Source organism: Halichoeres trimaculatus, unplaced genomic scaffold (genome assembly GCF_033239565.1).
Source record: "Halichoeres trimaculatus isolate MK-OKI-2021-1 unplaced genomic scaffold, fHalTri1.1 fHalTri1_scaffold_17, whole genome shotgun sequence".
Classification (NCBI taxonomy): domain Eukaryota; kingdom Metazoa; phylum Chordata; class Actinopteri; order Labriformes; family Labridae; genus Halichoeres; species Halichoeres trimaculatus.
The window spans coordinates 23,416,141-23,435,372 of NW_027437195.1; the positions used below are offsets into that span (position 1 = coordinate 23,416,141).

The 19,232-nt window shown below is 41.1% G+C and overlaps 1 protein-coding gene across 1 annotated transcript in view; it reads left to right on the top strand.

The window, feature by feature from the left end:
- galnt16 (UDP-N-acetyl-alpha-D-galactosamine:polypeptide N-acetylgalactosaminyltransferase 16) overlaps nt 1-19,232 on the top strand; it is a 50,814-nt gene that overhangs the window by 14,371 nt on the left and 17,211 nt on the right. The window contains exons 5-6 of the mRNA XM_074692497.1: nt 6,131-6,196; nt 13,218-13,339. Coding sequence (XP_074548598.1) covers nt 6,131-6,196; nt 13,218-13,339 — 188 coding nt within the window. The remainder of the gene's footprint in view (nt 1-6,130; nt 6,197-13,217; nt 13,340-19,232) is intronic.

Consider the following 19,232-nt stretch of genomic DNA (forward strand, 5'->3'; position numbering starts at 1 on the left):
CTCTAAGACTGCAAGGGAAGCTCAGCTTCCCCTAAAATGTCCCCAAAAAAAGTGGTGATATGTACTGCTGTGTGTACATTTCATTGACAAAATATGCGCTAGAATTCCTTCATCTTTTGTTCAGAATCAGCTACCTATCACAGGTCACTGGCTCCACCTCCTTCTCATTCATCCCCACAGCGTCTCAGCACTTAAACACAGTCGGACGCTGAGCGTCTTCTGACTTCAGTGGGGAAGCGTAGAGTGAAAACTGGACGGTCATTGGATAAACGCCAGGCTTTGTCCCGCCCACTGAACGCTCAGCGTCTCTGGGGGTCTATGAGGCAGTGGGCTGGCCTGGACGCTCGGCTTCTGCATGATGATTGGATGATCTGTCTGAGGCCGAATCCCTTTTTGATTGACAGTGAAGTGAGCCAGTCAGCGATCTTGAAGTATAACGCTCCACCTCCATCTTTTCAGTTGTTCTGGACTGACCTGAAGGCTTTATCGATCCCCAGCGAGTTTACCTTTCTTAAAAATGACGAGCGTTGAGAGAACACCAATAAAATCCCTGGAAAAAACGCCTGGTTGGTACGACAGGGTCAGAGATCATTTTCTTGAAAAGGAATGTAGGGTAGAACTTACGTTTAAATAATAAATACACAAATTTATGATGTAGGCCGAGAAAAAATTAGCTTCCCCTCCTCGATCGACGAGCAGTCGCCATTGATTTCTACAAAACACAGTTTGACAAAGATGTGGCAGAGACCAAAAACAGAGCTACAGTTGGTGTGTGTAGAAAAAATCTGATCAGACATTTTTTCTGGGCTGTTTCTTTAATAGTCATAATATGTGTTTAAATAAATTTAAATATTTTTATCAGGCTGTCATGAGTTAAATTTCACAATTTTAAGTTTAGAAGTGGCTTCTTGAAAAAAAAAACTCGTGGGCACGGAGAGAATTTGGAACCACCGTGTTTCCACAAACCTGGCTGCAGCCCTCGGTGCCAGGTGTTAAGCTCTTCTCATTCTGCCATCTGCTCTGAGTATGTGTGAAGCAAATATCACACAGGAATGTTCCAGCACAACAGTGGGCCAAATCATAGGAAGATGTAGGTGGCAGGACATGCCAGGAGACAGGAGTGGCTTTGAGGATACTGTGGCTAATGATATCACAGAACCACGGTATCCTCACTACAAGCTGCTTTTTTTAATCTGATTGGTTCTCCTGCTACGGGATAAAAATAAACACAAAAAGCAATGTAGTATAGTCTCATTGTGGCTCAACCACTATCATATTGTTGCCTAATCTAAAACCACATATTTGACGACATAAAAGCAAAATGAGCCTAGAAAGACAAGCTAACATTAGCACGTAACCAGGCACTGGTTTAGATTGTGGCTGCTAGCTTACCGTTTGCTCCTTCCTCTAGAATCATACAGCACATTTGACAGATATATTAGCTCAGAGAATTTTACCCTCTCCACAAAAATAATTAGCAGTTACAGACTCTCCATAAAAGTGGAAAATCTGAGGGGACAGGGCTGTGTTTTGGAAGTGCTCTGGTAGTCCCATTACCCAGTGTTTCAGTGGATACTGGCTGGGCCTGTGGAGAGCATCAGACGCTGGTGACTTAATCTGCTGTCTTCAAACACATATCTGTGTGTGACAACTCTCTTTTTGCTTCTTAAGACTGTAAACAAAGGCAGCACAGGCAGCTTTTTATCACTACTTTCAGGTATTTCCTCAGATGATCTAGCAGTTGTTTCCACGCTGTAAAAAAAACCCAAGTACTTACTTTTATGTAAAAAGAAGTAAGTGGGCTAAATGACCCTGACATTTTGAGACAAATCAGTTAATTGCATCATAAAATGGGTTTTATTTTTCTGCAATAGACCAGAATAAAAAATAACCATGTTTACATAATTATTCCCCGTTGTCAGCTGAAAACAGGAGAATTACATGAACTCATGCAGCTCACTGTCTACCGGGCCTCCTGTAATTACCACCACATGCATCTTCAGTCTGAGGGAAGGGCACAGTGACCTACATTCATACACACACACACACACACACACACACACACACAGAGTGGTGTCAGAGCTGGCCAGACGTCTAAACAGGAGTGTCTCAGCGCCAGCAGCTGAAGCAGCCAGAGCTCCATTAGCTTACTAATGCCCGGTTTACTCCTCTCAGCTGTGGCCAGGATACCTGTGTGCACCTTGAACTGGCAAAGAGTGAACTATAACTGTGCTTCCTGTCCTTAAACGAGACTTTTAACCTGCTGACTCTCTGAGATTTCACTTTCCAGCGACGGTTGTCATGGAAAACCACTCTCCCTCCAGTTTGTGGTTTGTAGTTTTGACTGTGAATCAGCAAGTCTCACATTAGCCAGCGCTTCTGCTCCATCCAGGTCTTCTCGGTGGTCTGCCCGTGTTATTTTTTTCCAGAGTTGTGTTTAAATAAAAGTCTGAATAATCCCTGTCAGTAAATGGGAAATCAAACTGCTCTTTAATTGAAGCTAAACGGCAGGAAAGTGCTCCTTCAAGCCCCAAATTACTTCATGATGTTGATGGAACATGCTTCATTTTGAAGTTACTGTTTGGGGTGTGGTAGATCACATATATTTAATGTTTTCTGCTTTCACAAGAGGATTTTTTTTAAATTAATGTCAATACAGCTGCCACAAGGAGTCAAAAATGTTTATATTAACCAGTGCTTCTTGGCAATAAATATTATCCTGTTGGAAAGCCTGTTTGTTATTTTCACCCACACATGATTGTGTTCATGTGATTTTCACTGTGTTGCCGTTGTCTGAGTTGCGTGTGTAGCTTAAGGCTGCTCACTGATGTAATCAAAGTAAGACGTGTTTCCCTGCTCCCATCCCTGTTTTTTTCAATAGGCACATGTTTGGGTGATTTTCACCCAACTTTAGCATTTAAGGGGTAAAACATTTTTTATAATGATTTATTATTGGTACAATTAAAATAATTTCAATAGCCTTCACTGGACAAGGCTCACATGTTAAAAGTCCCATATCATGCTCCTTTTCTGCAGTTTAATATGGATCATTGATGTCTTTATGAAATGGTAGTAACATGTTTTGGTCCAAAAAGCCAATAAATCAAGCACAGCAGCATTGTTTCCAGACTCTCATAGCCCCTCTGTTCAGAACGCTCTGATTTAGTGGGCGTGACCTTCATATGTAAATGAGCCACCACTGATACCGCCCTGCTCTTCTGCATCACTGAGAGCGGCGCCACGAGCTCCAAGTGCACAATGTTTAAAAAGCAGCGAAGCTCGTTTAACATTACAGGCTAAAACAATAGGCTAACTGCAGCTAAAGTTAGCATCCTGTAGCTTACACAGAGACAGGGGACACTGAGGAAAAGCTCTTACATCTGCTCCACAGCACACAGCATTTAAAATACTCACATTTCCAGGGTCCGAGGTTTGTTGGTGGATGGTTTATAATGCGCCTGGATTCAGGACCAGTCTATTCGCTAGCTCTCTGTTGTACTGTCCAAAGTTGGAAAAGCAGTCGGCCGTGAAGTGACTCGCACACACATGCACAGTTTTACTGAGTGTAGCTGGCACATTTCCCTCATAAATGAACTCTAGCCACTCAGTCTTGTCTTTTTCCGAGATGGGAAGCTTGTACATGGAACTATGTGGCTGTTTACAGCCAAAAACAGAGCAGTGATGGCTGCTGGAGGAGGGGAGTGGGCTGGGAGGAGGTTCAGGGGTATCTGCTCCAGTGGGCCAATCAGGCCAGACTTGCTCCTGATTGATCAAAAAAGGGAATCGCTGATGTCGGCAAATCCCCACAACCCAAACAGCTCGTTTTAGGTCAGGATTTTAGATTCACAAGCACTACTAAATACAGGTTTTGTCATTAAATATCACATTTTGTGGGCTGTGAGGAAAGCCAAAGACCCCCAAATTTTACTAAACTTCATCTTTCATTGACTCTTGTTTGATGTTGTTTGTTGGATTGAAGTCTAAAGCAGCGAGATACATCAGCAATTTAACAAGTTTCTCGATTAACAAACAGGAGCCTTGGTGATGTGTGGAAAGCCCATACATACACAGCCACAACAGCCTGGCTCCTCCTCCTCATGCTGCTCAGCAGCCTGCTCTCACATATCCAATTCCTCAACCAGCATTTGATGAGTTCAATGGGTTTGAGGTCAGGACTGGAGATTCTTTTGCACCTGATTGGCCTGATCGGGTATCAGAAGCTCAAAACAAGAGTCAATGGCTGTTTGACATTGGCGGAGAAGATTTGTCAGTTTTCAAATAGGTGCAACCCACATAGTCAGCTCTGCTCCTTATTCCACAAATGTATGTCCTTTACAGATGTGGCATCATTTAAAGGGAAATACTCAGACTTTACAGCTGTATAAGATTTATTACCAAGAATAATGTTACAACAAAGACTTCCTGACTCTGTGTGCTAAGTTTAGATAAACGTAGTGAATCCCGGGGGTGAACAGGTGGTTAGGTGAGGCAGTGAGAGTGCGAGCTTGTCAGTCAGTTGATCTGATCTGGCAGACAGACGGCTGATGGGGGCGGAGAGGCTGGAGCTGGGATGTCGGTCAGGAGGAGAGAGGAGAGAGGAGGGATAGACATGCCTGAGAGTAATCCTATTTAGGCTTGCCTTAATCATAAGGACACGGTTCTTAATCAGGGACGGTGATCTTTGCTCCGTGTCCAGACGGCAGCGTGTGACTCCGATTGTGTGGAGATAAGAATAGACACTTGTTAACACGCAGGCCTGGAAGTATCACATCCTTTATGTTTCAACATTTTAAAAGAAATTGGAGAAATTTTAACTCACTTTTTCTGTTAAAATTATGTCGAATTAGACTAAATTTTATGACCGCTCTAACATACTGTAAATGTGAACATGTGTGGATGTAGACCAGTGTTTGTAATGTGCTTCATGCTGCCGTTTTTCCAGCAGGAAAGTATTTAAAATTCACAATGTGTAAAGTAGCAGCACTCAGTGTTCAGCTGCATTTAATTATGTAATGCATCAAATACACACACACACACACACTCAAGCAAACACAATGTGGTTTAAAGTAAAGAGCATCTGCTCAGTGGGAGTGATCCATGACTTTCTGCTCTTCCTCTTCGGATAGTTGAAGCCCTCCTCCTCCTCCTCCTCCCTCCTCACACACACCAGCTGTCCCCTCCTTGTGAGCACCGTTAAAGCACTAATAACTTCTGCTCTTGCTGTCACACACACACACACACACACACACACACACACATGTTCCTGGTGATATGGCAGCTTAAATGCCAACAGACAGGTTTGTAAACACAGCAAGTGCAATCACGGAGGATTATGACGCGTCTGTCGGCGTTGGTTGGTACCACGGAGTGATGGAGAGACGGGGGTCTGGGGTCTGACTGATCCGACACAATCCTTTAGCAGGATCACACTCACTGTCTGCTAATGCTAATCCTCTCAGGGGTGGGAGTGTGAGAATACCTGTTTGAAGGTTGTTGGTTATGATGTCTGCCTTAACTCACCTCATTCAGAGAAACAGAAGATATGATCAGAACATTAAAACCATACTTTGAATTTTGTCGTAAAATTATAAAAACCTGGACTTGCGGTTGGAGATCCAGGTTCAGAGACAGCTCTTTGATTTCCTCGCTGACATCTGTTGATGCTTTCTGTGTTTCTGAGAGTGCTCATGATGAAAAAAGGCGTGGACGGTGGGAATCAAGCTGCTTTTTGGATTTGTTTATGGAAAGCAGCGTTTTGAATCTCAATGTGCAGTGAAATGAAGTTTTTTGTTTAAGCTCTCTGTCTTTTCTGTGTTTATGTGTCTGATTGTGATGGAGCACTGCTGGATGCTGTGTTCAGGTCATGTTGTGCAGTGGTGGTGGTGGTGGTGTAAGCAGCCTGCCCTCAGGGTGTTTACGCGTGTAAATATCTCCTTGTGCGACTGTGTTTATGTTTATGTATGCGTGCTAATTCCATGTGGCAGCGTGGCGTGTTTGTGTGTTGTGTGAGTGGCAGAGTGTGAGATATGAGAACATGAGGAGAATGAGATGGGGTTTTTTTTTTGTCAGTGTGTGTTCAGCCTCCACCATAACATCCCTCTCTGCTCTCCTCTGCTCTTCTCTCCTGCAGCTGAGGACTGCCAGCTGCTCGCTCAGATCCCCAAAGTGCGCTGCCTGAGGAACGGCAGGAGAGAGGGTGAGTGTTCAGACGTCATTTCAAATCAAACACATCGAGCTTTGAGGAAATACATGTAGAGGGATTTTTTAAGCAGACGGAAAGAGAACAATTAAAGGGATTAAGATGCAAAAATATTCATCAGAATCTGGACTAGATTCATTAGAAATTAAATGTTCCTGCAATCAGTGCGAACCTGATCATATACGTTTTGCTGTGCACTGAAAGACCAAACAGTCCAATTCCAGAAAGAATTTGGTGACGTGTGGTGTGGGGGAGACCAGGTATGGTTGTAACACTTTTTGGTTCAGGATCGTAAACTCAGTGAATTTTTGAGTTAGAGTTCAGAATTCTAAAGCAAAGTACGCACATTTGTGTACAACAAATTGCACCAATTCAAACCTCTGCAAGACTATCACAGACCTCATGAAGTGATGTCAAACACATGGTGCTCCTTTGTTACCACCTACCCCATTATTGAGGTAGGCTGTGTCCTGTCAGCTCACAGTCAGTGAAATACCTCAAATTTAAAATTTGTATCTGGCTTTAGCTTCGTTATCTATACCTATGGATACCATGATGCTACTCTTCTGTATAGTATTCCCCTTGGTGCTGGGTTAGCATCGCTAGCTCATTCATCTTATTGGAGATAAAGCTTACATTCCCCATAACCATAGATAGAAGGACAAGCTGATGTCATCTCTTCTTGGCTCATACCGCAGCAACAGAACGTCCCCCTTGCCTCCTTCTGCTCAGCTTGCAGGGAACATTGGGCCTAGCACCAGTTAGCAGTGACATGCTACAGGCCTTTAACAGCTGAACTCTTGTGTATAAGGTTAAAAAAACTGCAACAAACAAATCCAGTTTGGTATCAATGGTCAATAAATGAGGCATAAAACGTAATGACAGACTTCGAAGACAAAAAGGGGCAAAAAGGTAAGACACAAAAATGAGGAAAAAGAACAACAAAGAGAGAGCTTCTGAAACAAGCTGATACCGAAGCAACACTTAGCAAAGAGCCATGATGATGACAAATGAATGATTTCGGGCTTTGTGGGCCCAGAGACTGCATGAGGCACATTTTACCCATACTTCCTTTTGCTTCGAGTTTCCAAACGGTCCACTGGGTAGGCACTCTGTTAAATTATTGAGACCAAGAAAGTGTCCTCAGTTGTATGCAAAGGGATGGTTGTTACACTTTAAAGATGTATTACAGCCTTCTCCACCCCTGTCAGCAGCTGGTTAGCTAGCTGTATTAGCATAGCAGTTTGAAAAATGCATCAAGTTTTGCGGCGAAACTACAATTTATTCCAATATAAGTCACTTTTTTAAGTACTCTTCCTGAGTGTAAGTACTTTCTTACTTTAAAACACTGAAATGATCATATGACTCCTGTCTTATTCCTGATTGGTGGAATTGGTGCTGTTACATCTCTTCACATGTTACATCCAGAAAAAAATGATTAAACATTTTAACTTACAATAAAGCATCCAATCTTGATAAGTTTCCTGAATGTATCATCTTTTTTTTCTGAAAACACAAGCAATCTTAGATTATCAAAGTTATAACTCCCTACACACGATAATAAATAACTAAAGGCTCCGTTTGATCTATTTACTACAAAATGTTTCTGAATGAAATTATCTCTGAGTCATCTGAAATCCTTGACCTCCAAATAAAAAGTTCTGCAAACAGAAAGCAGTTTGTTTGGATGTCTCACAGTAATCCCTCCTGCTTACTGCCGATCCTGCCTGTGTTGTTGCTCTCACTGCAGACTAAAGACTTTGTTTGTGCTTACCAACCACATGCTGACAAAACATGAGCATATTGGACTCAGGCCCATAATTCCCAACTGTCATCCACATAGTACGTGAGCTAAAAGGAGCACAAGTTTACTTAAGAATAGTCTCAGCTACCCCGGCAGAAAACAAACCATGGCGTGTGAAGTGAATGTTTGTCAACATGAGATGTTTGAGGCTCCAAATGGATGCCATATAAGAGAGAGAAGCTGCTGCCCATGTCACTTTCTGGATTGATTTTAACATTTGATTTATGTTTGGCAGCTCTTAATGGAATCACACCTTCAGGCGTCATTGACTTTCCTCTTTTTAATACGTCGAAAAGCTGCAGCCTGCGGTCTCAGAGCGCTGGAGCATTAATAATAAATGGACCCACAGTCACACAAACAAGCATGAGAAGGCAGGATGTTGTTGTTACACAGCCTGACAGATAATATCTGGGCTACGTCAGTGGCAAATTCAGATTTATAGCTTCCATGGAGTAATCTGGCGTTCTAATAATGTGTATTCTTTTTGTTTTGATTATATTTCCGCTGGTTTTACAGTTATCCTTGGTTGGTCCTGATTTATTGGAAAGTTTTTGTATGGTATTGTTTGAATTACACATTTTGGAAACAGAAGCAACATTTTTAGATCCACTTATTTAGGCGAGCTAGCATTCTTTAAACCCTGAATCAAAACTGTGCCCAGCATAAAAATGTCCGGTTGTTTTGTTGTCAGGTGCCAGAAATTATAATACACCACAGAGTCAACTTCTGAAAGGATCGTGACTGTAAATGGAAAGTGAATGTTGTCATTTTTAAACCATACTTAATCAAACTATTAACTATGCTAATTATCAATCCTGAAATACAACATCATTATTCTGGTTCTATTCCACGTGCGGATGTCTTCCATCCCCTCAATGATTTCTCACAGAGCTGTGAGTCGTTTACTATCCGTTTTTTGATCTGCTCTGAAAAAACAAACAAATCTCTCTGTGATGAGAAAGTCTCTCACTGATACAGATTTTCCTCTTGTTCGAGGACATTTTCTTAAAACATCGTGCCAATCTGTTAAGATCTTGTTGAGCTGCTCTGTAAAGAGAAAAAACATTTTTTGGACTTGTTTTGAAAGTTTATGTTTTGAGTAGAAACCACATGAAGGCAGAGAGGAGGAGACGAAGTATCAAGAGACTCGCTAACGAGCACATTGTTCGTTTTCGTCTCATGTGAGTTTTTTTCTCAAACATTAAAAGTTGCAAATCTCAGCCCTTCAGTTGAAAAAGGCACTTGTGTCAAACATTTGAGCAGGATGGTGTGTGTGCTGCTCTGTGCTGCTGGTAATTTATTTTTCTCTGTGCGTGTAAACAGAGCACAGAGCCGAGCCCCTGTGTCTGTTTCTTTTACATTCTGTTTATTCTCTTTAGCTCTCTGTTGCTCAGACTCGTCGTTAAAGGCTTTCTGATCCGGCTCCTAACGAGCTGCATCTCTGAGGAGTTTGATTTAAAAACATGTCGACAGTAATCACTCCTTCCCGGGGGGATCGTATTCCTGCAGACCAGAAATGAATCCATTGTTTTCACCCTGCTGATGCTGCGAGATGTTACAGCGAGCCAAACAGACGGACAGAAGGAGAATTTGATCTTCTTCGTTAAAACATGACCTGCTCAAGGCTGCTTTTTCTCCTGGTTTTCAAAGCACAATTAGCTTCTCAAATGACTTCTCAAGTCTGGGTGTTCAAATCTTTGTCTTTGAGAGAATGTATGTGTTTAAGTAAGTGTAGATGCTACAGAAAATGAACCTCATCCTCAGCTCCCCAAAGGTATAAGCTATTTAATCTGATAGAGACACGTTTTTAATGAAGAAAGACACCTCCAATTACCAGTCCTCCTCACGGCCGTCAGCGTCTCTGCTCTTAGCTCAGCCGTCTTTAAAATAGACTCAACTCCCAGCATTAAATTAACACTTTTTCTCACAGCCATCCTTGTGTGGTTGCAGGGTAAAAATCGAGACACAGTCTGGTTTCTACTTCAGACTAATCCAATTATCAGGCTTCATTTCAAAGGGCTGCTTGTTTCGGAGGCTTTTGCACCTCAAAGTCAAATGTAAATATCAGAGAAACATGAGGAGAGAAAATGTGTTTAATGAGCGAAGTGAGCAAGGTCTGAATTTTTTAGAAGGAGCAGAGAGGCTGATTAAAAACTGGAGATGAGCGCTGCATTTCAAGGCTCACTGGGCTGCTTTTTTCTCTGATTTTTGCAGGCAGGTAACTGATGCAACACAGAAGAGAAGAGCATGTGAAAGCAGAGGAGTCAGACAGCCATAAAGAAACTTTACTGGCAAACACGCTGAGTCACAGATTTTCCTTTTTTTGAGAAATCTTCTGCAGAGGAGGCTCGGGTATTAATAACATCCTAAACCCAGCTGCTGGGGGAGGGGGTGAGGCTGAGGGTTAAAGACACACAGCGCAGGAAAGTGGTGGCAAAGCAGAGACAGAGACCAGAAAGCCTGCAGCTGAAGTGTTGTGGATTCAGAGGATGTGTTTGTCAGGTGATGGTGAGATGACGTCAAACGGGAAGTCGGTGCCGCTCGTGATGGCAGCCTGCCTGAACTCGCTCACAGGTGTTAGTTTCTGTGATCGGAGTGAGTTTGAGGAACATAATGTAACAAATCCAGTCAGAAGAAATGCATCTGTATATGTTTCAGAACAACCCATGTTTTTCTAGTTTTTTATTGATATTCAAGCACCTCACGTCCAATGAGGAGCTTGGAATGGTACAAATGTTTGTATTGAACTGTCGGAGGTTAAGAAAAAAGAAAGTTTACCCAAATTGAAAAAATAATAAACATTTATAATAAAAAAAAAAAAACCTTTAAAGACTTAAAGCTGTGAATGTAGATCGATCAAGCCATGAAAGTTGCTATACTGCAAAAAACTGAAATCTTATGAGCCACATTCACCTGACCAGCTCGTAAAAGTGTCTTATTTCAAGTGATTGAAAGACAAAATGAGGTCTGAATTGCTTGTAACAAGTAAAAAAAAAAATCTACAAATGGAACAAGAAAATTTTTTTCTAGCATTAAGACATTATTCTAGTTTTGAGCAAAGCTTTGTGCAATTTATCTGGACTGATAAATTGAATGTGACTCCTATCAAATATAACAAGACATTTTTTTATTTAAAATAAGACAAAAACACTTGATAAGATTTTAATTTTTTGCAGTGTACCAGTTCTAACAGGTGTCTCAAGTTTTCTTGATTCCTCCAAACCCTCTCTGTGTGGATGAAAGCAACTAGGTTCCTGTTAAGACTTGATTAAAAATGGTTTGATCCATCCACATGGTTGGCCGTAATGCTTAATGATTCCTTTTTTGATTCTTTACATTACACCAGAGCAGCCAGACCTTACACCACAAAAAATGAAATATTATTAAGTTTTTTTTGTCTTATTGTAAGTAAAATTGTCTTAATATAATCAACATGAGCCACATTGAACTTATCAGTCCAGAAAAATGTCTTATTTCGAATTATTTTAAGACAAAAAGTGAGGTCTGAATTGCTTGTAATAAGTAAAAAAAAAAAAAAAAGATCTGCAAATGAAACAAGAAAAACTTGCTAAAATAATGTCTTAACACAAACTTTTCTCTTGTTCTGTTGGCAAAAATTCTTTACTTTTTTCAAGCAATTTAGACCTCATTTTTGTCTTTATATAACTTGAAAAATGAGGTGTTTCAGGACTGGTCAGGTGAATGTGGCTTATATTAATTCTACTGAAAATAAGACAAAAACACTTGATAAGATTTCAGTTTTCTCCAGTGTATGTCAACAACACGTGACGTGCCATACGTCAATCACGCTCATTAGTCAGCAACAGGATTTCCAAGACAACTGAAGTGGTTGAAAGCTTTCTTCACTTTACCAAAAAAGAAACTACTGTACAAAGATTATCTGATTTATTTATTTATGTCTAGAGATCTAGGATCCACTGACTGTGTTTAAAGATTTTTACTTTTTACTTTATATCCAGATCCAGTGACCAGTTTCACACCTATTTATTTGTTTATTTACAAACTCAATAAAATGTTGTTGACAGAAAACCTGTAAAACTACTTTTTGATCATAGAAAAATCACAGGAGGGATTGATAAAGAATCTGACTGATAAGCAAAATCGATAAGGGCACTGGCATCAATAAAATCTTATCAACACCCATCGCATTATCAGACAGCTCTGAAGTGAAAGTAGTGTGATGTTATAAAAATGAGCAGGAAAAGGAAACGAATAATGAAAGAGGGACAGAGCATCTGAACACTTCATGAAATGGGTTGTTTCTCCAGAGAAATCAGGTCGAAGAAAATCAAAGTGAGATCAGTGAGGAGTTTCCTTCAGCATCCAAAGACACTCAGAAACTCGGACTGGAAACATTGGGATGTTCTTAAAATTTAAAGCAGTAGCGAACTTTGATAAGTAATAATTTATCTTGAAGATGACTTTGCAGCTTCTGGTTGAAGAATCTTCCAGAGCAACTGCAAAAACTCAGAGAGCACAGACCTCCTCCAAGCATATTGTCATTGTCACGCAACACTTGAGTCCGACTTTAATGTTATACTCCCTTTCAGCAGACTGTCTGCTACAATTTGGTGTTAGTTGCAGGTTTGTACGATAATTTGTCACATAACAGTGTTGAAAATAATGATGACTCAGTACATATTTCATATTCCAGATCTTAGTATCCAGAATATTGCCAGGATCTGGATCGTAGTTTTACATCTGCCAGAAATTATGGTGACCTTGTCTTGTGTTGTTTTGCAAAGCAATCTGACCATTTATGGTGGAGTTATATACACATATGGTGAAAACAGCCCTATCTCACAATGATGAAGAATCCTTTAAAAAATCCTGGATCCAGACGGTGATCCAGATCACCTCCAAAATTTCTCACTTCGTCCTTATCCCATTTTGAACATTTTCTGAAAATTTTATCAAGATCTGTTTGTTACTTCCTTGTCGGAGGTAATTATTTGTACATCATGGTAAATCAAACCCCAGATTTAGAGTAAAAAAACTGAGCGCTGGTCTAAAAATGTGGAATTGACCTTTAATAAACTTCTTCCTGAGCCAAACGTCCACTTTTGTGACATTTTGAACCAGCGGTTTAGCTCCAGCGCTTCTCAAACATGACCGAGCATCAAATTGTCTTCCAGTGAGGAAGGATATTTGACAGGTCTCTTCTGTGTCCTCTCCTCTGTGCGCCTCCCTCAGGTCTGATCCGGTCACGTGTGCGAGGAGCCAACACGGCCTCGGCCTCCATCTTGACCTTCTTGGACAGCCACTGCGAGGTCAACGCTGATTGGCTGCAGCCGATGATCCAGAGAGTGAAGGAGGTACGGACGCACAACCTGACACTTAATAAACACCGCCGACACATGCGATGAAGCAGGAGCCTTTTTTCACTCTTTAGGGACTTTTTCCTCCTTCTCATGGTGGATTTAATTGGGCTTGATGTCATATGTTGGCACTGATGTAGTTGAATAAACACTCTGAATGTTCAGCTAAGATTTTAAGTCTGACCAGATGTCGCGCTCCGCTCAGCCGCTGCTGGAAACAGAAACAGTATGGTGCCTTTTTCCCACTCGCTCCTCGGGGGTTTCTCTGTATTAGCAGGTCTGTTTTGTGTTGTTCACGGTGACAGCATTAGCTCCGGCTGCAGGCTGCGTGCTGGGCTCTTTTTTGATTATTTTAATGCAGTAGGAAGATTCTCTGCATTCACCGTATCCTTAATTAAATTAAGCAGCCCACCAGGGACTCTAAGATCACATCCACGCATGAATGTGTCTCAATTGAAAGCAGGAGGAAATGCAAATCCAGCCACTCATATTAGCATTTATTTCACTGGTGTCCCCACAGGAAGAAACACAGTTATGTCTGGATTCCACAAAGTCACACACACGCACCACGCGCAGAATTTTAATACATGATTAAGAGACCTACAGAAACTTAAGTGTCCATCATTTGATTGAGAGGCAGCAGCTGTGGAGATAGACCTTCATCACACTTGAGATAAGCCGTTTGCTGGCCCTCGTCCGTCTCCTGACATCATCACAAACCTGTGACTGTGCTCAGACCAGCTGCTGCACCAGATCGTGTCCAGCCAAAGAGCGATGTTCCCTCAGACTGGCTCCAGCGTGTCACATCTGTCCCAGCTCGGCTCCTTTTATTCATTCATGAGACTTTAGAAGGTTTTCATGAGAAGTTCCCATACTTATCTACCCTCTCTGTTTCCACGCTTTTTTAGTGAACCAAACGCCTTTTTTCACAACATTTAATCAAGAAAAAGTTCAATGATTGTCAAAAACCTTCATACTTATTGTGATAAATAAGCAGGTTTTCCCTGCTCTCACTCTCTGCAATGCAAATATGACGCTAACACCAGCACTGGTTGAAGGGGTTTGGTTTTTTCATTTAGCTCAGTCAAATTTGAATTCTAAAATGAGTCTCTTACATGATCAGGGCCCGTATGCATGACAAGCCATTAGCAGGGAAAATGGACCATTTGTACTAGTGGCGAAAAAAAAATGGATCAACGGTTTGCATGAGCCAGGTTAACGGCTCAAAAGAGCGTCTGATATAACGTTACAGGCGCTAACTGAAGGATTCCAGCGCTGATGTGTTACCGTTTGAGATGAAAATATACAAAGACAGTAAACAATCCCTCAGAAAAGTGGCAATGTGTAGCCATACAACAAATTTAGATTTAGGAGACACAATATTTTTCAGTGAACAGATGAGATAAGGAAGACAATTGAAGTCTTAAACGGGTGAGGCTCGCTGCCGTCAGTTTTACAAGTTTGATTCGCTCTTTGTGTTTACACATCTGGGTCCTTCCAGGATGTGTGTGGTGAAATGTTGGAGTTCACACACTGCTTTAAAAGTTATTCATCGAGGTAATGGGGCATTGCTGCAGCACTGATGCAGCTCACTTCTTCTACTGTGCGCTCGGAAAGACCACACACATTTACTCACATTGCTGTGTATGAGTGGTAGACATGTGCAGTTCGAGTTTGTTTGAAGGGTTTTCCAGGAGGTTCCCCTTAATTTTGCCTATTGTCGCCACAAAAACTGCTCCCCCTGGTGACTGGCTGCAGTATAGGTTTAAAAAAAAAAATCCATCTCCCCAGTCATTCCAGATGGGCTGTGGTCAAACTTTAAAAAATTAATCCACCTCCTAGAAATGTTTCTGGCATCCAATTTTTGTGGTGGTCTAAAGATATTATTGGGCTGCCTTGTTTTTGTGTCCTCTTTTTTCTGAAGAGTTTCATTTTCATTAATTGTGAAAGGTTAAAAATGACGCTTGTCATGTTTAATGATGATTGACAGCTGTCATTCTTGTGTATTGTTTTTGAGGATTGTAAAATGTGTCAGAAGGGAGAGCCAAGAAGAGATTAGACTCAGGAAAGAAAAAAATAATCATTTTTGTCACCCGGCTTTACTCAGGTTATCTCATTGTCCCTCATAGCCTCTGCTGAGCAGACTGAATAGCTAACTTAACTAACAACACACAATTTTCAAACTCTGCACTTGAGAAGATATTAAGATAGCAAGTTTGCTCAACCAGAGGCACAGCTCAGCTGATTGACAGGTGGGAACCCTATAGCCTGCTCCATTCCTAATATGGCTTCTGTTGATAGTTTGCTTTAAAACTCTGTTTCAGAAAGAGACAAGTGATGTCATTTAGACTATGTCTATTTATTCTACAGTCTATGGTAGTGCTGTAGTTAGCCTGTTAGCACTTCAGATATTCAGCCTGTGCTGGTTTGGATTGGGATTATCGCAGAAAGAAGACAAGAGAAAGTGACAAAGCCATCGCTGTTAGAGCGTGTAAAACACCAAACCACTCCCCCTTTAAAGCATAAACGCGTTGGAAATCAGCTGATGTTTCGGCTCAAAAAAACTAAATTGGGATACATTCCCAAGGATTTCTTCAGTGTTTTAGCAGCTGTTGTAAAGTGGATATTCACTGACACATTCATTTCAAGGTTCCCAGTTTACTGGGTCACTCTTTAAGCTGTGACACTGGGAGCTGACAGAGACACATTCACACTATCAATCTCAAAGAAAACAATTTTTTTAGGATTCATTAAACCAAGTTATGCTCCACATAACTTTATTTTCTGCATATAGATGTACTTTCTGCTGGAAGCCTCTGAGGATGTTTGTTCAGAAAACAAATGTACTCCAAAGCTCTTCATGCAACAAACGTGATATTCAAACCCCAAATTCAGAACCCGACATGAATGTTTTATTCAGAGGACTCTGCTCACTCTGAGTCGATGCCCATCGTTTATTCACTCACTCTCTGTGTGTATGAGATTCCACACACTCATCCTCCAAGCTCGCGGCAGCTGTGACTCATCTAGCTTGCATTACAATCTCTCAGTCTGGTGTTCATGAGCGCCGGGCTCAGTGATAATTCACCAGCTCGTCTGCCTGGCTGCACTCACTCCCGTCCCGGGTTCATTCGTCTACCAGAGACCTCTTTCCTGTGCTCAAAAGACAGCCAGACAGCCAGACAGCCAGACAGCTAGCATCTGAATGAGGAGAGGAGATGCTGCAGCAGAGATCGTCTTTGCACTTAACAAGTTGTCATCCCTGCATGTTTGATGCCTCCATGTGTCTCCTCGCTGATCACAAATAATATAGAGCGCTGACGGTCTGTGGCTTGTGGTTTTAGAAATTTAGACTCTCCCTGACACCTCATGAGCGAGGCCGAGGTTTTTCTGGATTAATCTGTAACGACAGATATTCCTCACAGTGGAGTCAGCTGCATGATTCATTCAAACAGTAACAAACATATTGATCTGTCTTGTTTAATACGAAAGATGGATTCTTTTTGCATGCTTGCCTTTCTTCAGGCTGTGTCATATCTCCTTCTTTTTTTCCTTTGCCATCACATTTTTGTGAGAGTGATTTTTCTGCAGCCATGCCCAGAGGCTTTACATTATCAGGCTGTCCATCCCTCTCAGTCTGGTGGATGCCATAATCCAGGAACACCTGGAGGGAAAGGATTCAAACTCAGCTCTTACAATAGATTTTTTTCTTTTTGCTGCAGCTGCAGGAGCTGGAGCAGCAAAGTTTGAACAATGAGACTGAAATATCAACAACAATGCACTTTTTTGTTGCACGTAACTTCAATTTACAGATGTGAATGCAGAGGCACCTTGTAATTTATCATTGTAAGTTGTCTTCATGTCCTCTTGGGTGATCTGGTTGGACTTTCGATGTGAGGTGAAAGGTCTCCGTGATTGCTTTAAAAGCTGTTTTGGCAAGAATTGATTCAGTTTTGTAACACAGTACCACAAAAACATCACCTAATGGGGTTTCTTATCCAAATAACTCAAAGGTCAACTTCACAAAAAAAACTTCTATGGCCATTTCTCTTTCCACTGAAGCTGTATTTTAGGAAACTTATAAATCAGTGAAAAAATCCTCTCTGATTTCAGGATGAGCTAATTAGATCTTCACCATTCCCTCAGATTCTTCGCGTTCTTGCAAACTCAAAGTCCCAGAAACACATGAAGTAAATTTTATAAAGCTGGCCTTGTGCCATCCAAGAGGACACCATCTTCAGCCTTTAAGTGGATGTGTCTCTCAGTCTGCCCTCTGATTATTTCACTCCAATCTCAATTTGTACTTCAAAATTTCCTTCTCTTTTTAAAATAAGCAAATAAATAACTTGAAACAGTTAAGATTTGAGACAATTTTGGGAGTGTCTGTGATGAGTGCTCCTTTGCAGTGGTCAGGGAGGGCACAGACTGTACAGAGCGCGCTCATTGTTGATAAGTTGTGAACTTCAGGAACCTTTGTAGGAAGTAAGAGACAAGAAATCTTGATTTTCTTTTTTTGTGATGGCCCTTTCCACAAATATAAAGTAATCGATAATTTGATTTTCTGCAGAGAAACAGAAATCTTAACTGAACATGCTCCCCTGAAATTGTCTTAAACTCTATCTCTGAACATTTTCCAAAGTTGCTTTCTCACAGGTGTCCCTCAGTTTTGCACCTTAGAAGTCTGAAGCACCCATCATCCTCGTACTGGTGCCCTATGTGACACCAGTTTGTGTTTGGACCACAAAAGAACTGAGCCAGAACATAAAATAAATAAACCAAGGTTGCGAAATCCCAGGGATTTCAGTTGGAAACTTTCCATGGAAATTTATGTGAGTAAACAGGAATTTATGGGAGTTAAGTTAAAGGAGCTGTGAGGAGTTTTAAAGTGATCTTGAAAAAGTCTCCCTTCTAGATTTATGCCTGATCGTAATCCACACTTTAAAATTAGATTATCAGCAATAATATTGCTGGTTACAGGTTATTTTAAACTGTTACTTCTTAGCTTCCAGTTCGGGTTGACCAGGACTGTATTGATTCATGGCCAGCTTCATGTCTTCATGTCTCTATGATGACACCACGCCAGCTGTCAAAGTTTAGTAGTGAGAAGAGATAAAACACAGAGATCTGTGTTTTTCTCTGCTAAAAACAATTTCTGTAATTAATTGTGTAGTGATGGTGGACACTGGGGCCAAACTGTCAGACAGAAAAAGAACAGAAGAGCAGAAGAAAGATGAACGGGAGAGTGATACAGCACGAGCTAAAGGCTAATTAGCTGTTAGCTCTGCTTGGTAGATGACTGGCAGGACATAGCTAACCAGGATTTACTGATGTTACACATTACATACATGTCTTAGAGCACCGGACTGACAGCTGCGCTAAATATAAACAGCTACTAAACCTCATACAAACTGACCGTGTTTGCTTGTAGTCACGCAAGGCTACAGATATGTCGGAGCACCGGGCTGACGATGTTGCTAACATATAGCCAGATTGATGTCTTGTTTTTAAATCCTAATGCTACGTAACTGTACTGATAAATACCTTACCTCAGCTTGTTGTATCCAGTAAAAAGTTGTCTTGAACAAATGAAATTTGTTTTGATCTGATCTCCATTTAATTCCAAAAACAAACACACGCCGAACCACAAGGTGCTGAGGGAGCGCAATTAAAACAGATCCTTCTCATAGCATCTTTAAGGAGGAACTTAAATATACGAAAAGTAAGCATGTTGTAGCATAATAGTGGCTAAAACAACCACGTTTAATGCAGTCTACTTAACCAACAAAAAGTTTGGTTAAAATATGACTTGACAGCATTCAGGGGTGAGTTTCTTCTAGTTAATCTGATATGCAGTATTACTTTATTTATACTGTGCTTCACATATCAGTTT